This window comes from Pygoscelis adeliae, unplaced genomic scaffold (assembly GCF_000699105.1).
Source record: "Pygoscelis adeliae isolate BGI_AS28 unplaced genomic scaffold, ASM69910v1 Scaffold280, whole genome shotgun sequence".
Taxonomy (NCBI): Eukaryota; Metazoa; Chordata; class Aves; order Sphenisciformes; family Spheniscidae; genus Pygoscelis; species Pygoscelis adeliae.
The window spans coordinates 441,007-446,979 of NW_008823944.1; the positions used below are offsets into that span (position 1 = coordinate 441,007).

The 5,973-nt window shown below is 39.9% G+C and overlaps 1 protein-coding gene across 7 annotated transcripts in view; it reads left to right on the plus strand.

The window, feature by feature from the left end:
• The first annotated feature begins 21 nt into the window (after positions 1 to 21).
• CLASP2 (cytoplasmic linker associated protein 2) overlaps positions 22 to 5,973 on the plus strand; it is a 151,934-nt gene continuing 145,982 nt past the window's right edge. For 6 of the 7 annotated variants that reach the window (XM_009320939.1, XM_009320946.1, XM_009320955.1 and 3 more), the window contains exon 1: positions 24 to 232. In XM_009320939.1, the coding sequence (XP_009319214.1) occupies positions 38 to 232 (195 nt within the window). In that variant the 5' untranslated portion in view covers positions 24 to 37. Of the gene's footprint in view, positions 233 to 5,973 lie in introns of all 7 variants that reach the window. The other variant, XM_009320963.1, reaches the window with a different exon arrangement.

A 5,973-nucleotide genomic window follows, 5' to 3' on the forward strand; every position in this document is an offset into this window, starting at 1 on the left:
TTTCGTCTCCGAAAAAACTTTTACGCGGCGGCCGAGGATGGAGCCTGCCGGTATGGATTATTTCTGCGACCAGGTACAGCAGAAGGACGTGGGCCGCAGGATGCAGGTCGGCCAGGAGCTGCTGGAATACCTGAGCGACCCGGCGAGGTCCCCCGATCTGGAGCAGGACCAGCAGCGCCTTGACAAAGTGATCGACGAGTTAACAGGATGGGTCAACTCTAGTAATTTTAAGGTGAGGCTGGTCGGCGAGGCTTGGTGCGGGAAGACCATGATTCATCATGGTAGGGAGGTACGGAGCTCCGGATTACTTTTTGGTCAGATACGAGCAGAAATAAAACTACATTCATACCAGTTTTTATCCCTCCCCCCACAAAGGGAAACTCCGAAATTTTGGGAGGCGTTGGTTAACATTTTCTCGTTCCTATTCCCCTGTCCTAAAGGAAGCAGTAATGGGTTTTTTGTTTTTGCTTTTATAGTTGGTCAGACGTTTTTGTACATAATATTAAAAAAACCCCTCAACTATTTTATATGCTCGGGTTGTGTTTCTTATTCTGAAACAAGATAGGTGGTGATTTTTTTTTTTTTTTTACTAGCACTCCCATTCCGTGGTCTCTGTACTTGGGTGTAATGTTTCATGGGATTGCCATTATTTTCTGTAGGCCGTGAAGAGTGCTGTTTCACCGGGTTTGTATTACACCGTGTGCGTTTTATACGATCTAGTGAATAGTTTGCTTCTTGGGGTTCCCACTGTAAGTTTAAAGTTGTTCATACCGTCTTTAGGTGACTTTCCTATACGTGGGGAGTTATATACTATCTTTGTAGCAGCCCAATGATGACTCACGTTTCGCTTTTTTTTTTTTTTTTCCCCCGTGCGTTTTAGGCTGAGCTACAGGAAAACAGTGATTGCTCCTGCGCACGCCTGTTATAATACTTGTAAATTTTTCTGACGTCGGTCAGCCGATAACACGATTGACAACGCAGTTTGACTGCCAAGGGCAACCGTATTCTCTTCGCGATTTTTTTCTTTCTTTTTTTTTTCCTTTTGGCTGGTGCGTGCGGTCTGTGGCTGGGACGGGCCTGCGCTCCCGTCGCCGGGTGGCGGTGTTGGCCTGTGGTGCCCAGCCCGGGTCTGTCAGCCGGGGGAGATCCGCCCTTCCCTCTGCACCTATTCCCTTACCTCGCTGTCTCGCCTTGTAAGATGATTGACTTGCGCTTTGGGCCTTTGAACTTAGTGTAGTGAGGTTGTTGTCATTTTTTCCTATTTACATTAGGCTCAGGAGGCAGGTGTAGGAGTAACTTGTAAGGGCAGTATGTTCATGAAATGGGTATTTTTTTCTCCGTTGACTTTACGATGCTGTGTACTTGCCAGTGTTTGCACATAGCGCTTCAAAGTTTGAGGTCTGAAACTAATAAGGCTTAACTCTATTTGCGTGTATGATTTTTTTTTTTATCGGAAGTGTATTTGTCATTAAAGGTCAGGTTAGCTTGAGGAAATAACGTTATGTCAGACAAGTGTAATTTATTTGCTTTTAATTTCCTAATCTGAGGGCAGTTGTTGGTGATAATTGATTACTGTGAAACCTAGACAGGTCTTTAAAAATAACCTTTTGCGTAAAGAGGACTAGGTGCTTACTTATCTCAACAGGATAACGTAAAAGTTTTTATTCCTGCACTTTTAAGTTGACAAAATTGGGCATTAATACTTGAAATTTGCTTTTAAAGATGTGTTTTTCATAACGCAAGACATTCTGCTTGCTGTCGATGTAAGGTGACAGAACTCCTTTAGCTGTTAGAACTGTAGGACAAATGAGGAATATGCAGTACTCCAGCTCACAAGCCTCAGTCATACAAGATGAGGTTGAGTATTACAAGTTCTAAGAGTTTTAAAAATAGCTTGCATAATAATTAAAATATTTTTTTTAACCTTTTCTCTATGTCTACTTACTGGTGGCTCTTTATACATAACAACATTCCAGTTCAAAGCATATTATATATGTTATATTAACTGCAACAGCACAAGATCTTGGATGTTTTGCTCATGATCAGTTCCAGTGTTCCTGGCTGTGGTGGTGACTGCCAGCATCTGCTGCTTCAAAAAGAAAATTAAAAATATTCTGGAGAACTGTGGTTTGCATCTTATTTGCGTATTTTATCTTATGCAAGCATAGATGTTACACGCTTAAATGCTAGATCTGAGTTTGTTATTAAACTCAGGGCCTGAAAGATACCATGAAGTAATGAGTACCACAGGCTTACATGTATTTTCAAGAAAAATATTAAAGTAATCTTTATTTTTTATTACTATATCTTTAATAATTTGTTGGTTACCCTTTCCTCTGCTGAGGAATGGATATGTAGAGCACTGAGACAATCCTGCTTATCATCTCTTTCTTCTTATATCTTGCTAAAGGTCTTGCAGGTCTTCAAAGTCCCAAAGTAATTAATCCCTCCCTGTTGACATGGCTGTTTAATTGAGCAGTGATAATGGCTGGCGACTGGCTTATTTATCAGAACTGCTGAGCCAGATGAATTGGAGTGACAAGTGGGGAATGCTGGAGGAAGTTTTGAGGGGGAGCATTATTGCACTGTAGGTGACCGGTATGGATAATGAGGGAATAACTAACGTAACTTGCCCTGGATGTGCCGGAAAGCGTGTGAAAACTCAGTTCTTGCATGCAGTGCGCTCTGCTGACCATACTGAAAGAGAAGAGGCATGATCTGGGAGCTCTAGGCTCAACTCTGTGCTGTGCATGAGAAGAGAAAACTTTCTATGAAATGCCACCCTGGCAAGTTTCTGCCTCACATAACCAGAAGGGAAGGGATCTGGAGGGAATAGGAATAGGAGGGTTGATTTGGCAGGCTTGATAACGAGTGAGGGGAAAAAGAGAACAGGTGTTCAGTAAACAAGTATGGACTTGTTACCAGCAAGGTTGAATTAACTTCTCTCAAAGATTTTGGCCATCTAAATAGTGCTTTTGCTTTTCTGAAGTTTGCAGCTATTTATAGTGGTTTAATAAACAATCTGGCAGTTCCAAACTAAGAAAGCAGATAGGAAAATTTCTGAGTTCATCTAGCTCACTGAAGTGGAAAACACAATTACCAGTTTGAGTTACTGATAAATCAGAAAGGTGGGATTAAGAATGTGTTGACTCATCTGCAAATGGTACGGAGTTCTAGTGAAAGTTGGTTGCAGAACAGGGGGAGTGATCTAGAAGGGCAGACGAAGGCTGACCTTAATGGTGTATTACGGGGTCTTCAGTTACGATGTCTGTGCAGTCAGTGATAAATTAGCTTCCAAAGACTGTTGAAAACTTTGCAACACCAGGGAGTACCCAGATGATGTGCATAATTTAAGCTTTTATTTTGGATCTCATTAGAATGAAAGAGTTGCTCACTGAACTGAAAATTGTTTGCTTGGTGTCCTGGTGCTGTGATCTGGTTTATTTCATGGTGGTTGGGACTGACCTCTCTCTTCCTACAGCTTAGAGCTTTGGTTTTGGGGTGTGTAGTTTTTTGGTTTTTTTTTCCTCCCCCAAAATGACTGTTTTCCCAAGGCTGTGAGGAATAGTGGAGGAAAAAAAATACGGGCAGTGAATTCTGAAATCTTTTTAGGGAGCAGGTAAGCTGGATGCAAAGTATTAAGAGTTGGGTGATGGTTTTACTCTGCTGGTATTTGTTCTCCTCAAACTCTGAAGTATTTGGCAATCTCAGAAAATTGTAACAGTGCTAATGTTTGAGTTCAGGCTCTCAGGTGAACTTGAAGCAGTACATTAATTCCCCATTCTGAGGGTATCACTACTGATAGGTATTTGCTGGCTTTACTGGGTTAACCTGGATGTTCATCTATGTATACGTGAGTTTTAATTAACACACGTCTTACATCTGTCTTGTACTTGATAGTCACTTGAAATAATTACAAGATTATCTAACTTCATACAGTCTGGTGGCTCAAACTGTTCTGTCTGACTCAAATAAGTAGTCTGGAAATATGCTTTGAACTTCTGCTAAGGAGATGTGAGATGGAGAAATACTACTTTTCAAGTAGAGCTTTGCAAGTCTGCTCTTGGCTGTTAATGTGTTGTGGGTTTTTTTTAAGCCCACCAAAATTGAATAGTTACTCTCATAAAATTTATTTCTTGAGCAATAAAGCCACCTTTCAGTTCCTTATGCAAATCACACCTGATCAGAAGTAATAAAAACCTATGACTAAAATTCTGGTAGTTTCTCAAGGTAATTTTATGTCAGAAGAGTAATCAGTAATGTTTGTGACTGTGAGTCATCTTTGGATTTCTTACCTTTGTAGTTGATATTTTAACTTGTTTTATTCCTCAACTGCAGTAGGAAAATAATTAATAACAACTGGTTTTATGTCAGAGCAGCAGATTGTTTGCCATGCAAAGAAAAAAATTGGATTTCACACTATCTGTTTCTGGATAATCTGTTTCTTTTAGGCAAATCTTTGGAGTTATCTTTTATTCTGTGCTTCCTGTAGAGTGAGATTTTTCTTAGCTTTGTTTGTTTCAACACCAAATACTGAAAGATACTAAAATATCAGTAATGTTATTGTTGCATTTTTTGTATTTCCTTGGTTTGGCAAATATTTATTTTGGTTTGTCTTTAGTTCAACAAAAGGCCAGCAGGAGGAGCTCTCAGTTTCCAGAAGGGAAGGGAATATTTGAACTGTAATTTTGCAAATAGTTCAGACAAGTGGCTAGGATGTTTGTCTGAAGTCCTCGCAAAGAGATAGCAGCAGTTATAACTTCGCTGACTGCGTGTACGTGTGTGAGGTGGAAGCTAGAATTTAAAATTACTTGAACAAAATGCAGATACTGAGATCTGGGAAAAAAGGAAAGTTCAGAAATAGAAAATATGAAGTCCTACATTTCAGTAAGAATAATTGAACGCACAAATGCAGGATGTGGGGCATGTGATTGAGTAGCCGTCCTTAGGAATGAAATGTGTGGGTTCTTTTGGGTCTGAAGTTGAACACAAGCCAGCATATGCTACACAGAAGGCCAATGCTGTAGTGAGTTGTAGGACTGTAACATGCAGGACAGAAAAATGGAATAAAAGAGGACCCATCTCAACCTTTATTTTTCAGTTACTGTATAGATCCTGGTATTTCCTTAGTCTTTGTTAGCAAGTAGTGGTAATTTAAATGTCCTTGTTGGAGAAATGTTTGACTTTGAGCTCTTTGCCGAATTTTCATTATTCCTTTCTTCAAATTGTTTCATCTTGGCTATGTGGGAGCTATTTCCCTTATTTCTATGTAATGAGAATGTGGTTTGACCTGTCCATGTATGAATCCAGTTTTAGTTTTCAAGCTCAATGATTTGATTCTTTTTCTTGAGTAATAAGTATTATTTTTTCATGTATTATTTATGTTCTGTTCATAGAATGTTAACTAAACTATTGAATGTTAGCCAGATAATCAAGCAGATCTCCAGAAGACAAGGGAAACTTGCAAGAAGTTTTAATTATTTTGTCCAGCCTTTAATTAGGAATGTGGAATATATATTCTCAAACTCCTGGGCATCTCCTCCAGAGGTGGAATTGACAGTTTTCAATTGTTTCTCAGCTTCAGTTTGTGTAATCCAGCCTAACTGTAGTCTCTTGACTCTCTCTTGAAATAGCAGCTCTGCTTCTCCTGTGGCCAGGCATTCTTACTGTCATTCTTGAGGCAATTAACTTTTTGTTGATGTTGAATTAATTTTCCAGTGTTTCAACGAGCTGATTTGACTGATGCTACAGGAGATTTAAGTACACCAGATCAAATGTGCCTGCAAGTCAAGAAGGAGAACAGGGCTATCCCTTTTAGCCTGCCATTTGATTGATTTGGGTGTGAATAGAGACCCTTTCCAAGCTCTGTGCAGTGTGCAAGAGGAGAGGTGCATCCTTCAGACTAGAATTCACAGCAGTCAATGCACGTGAGCCATACGTAGTTCAATGTCCGTTTTTAGCAGCATTGCTGAT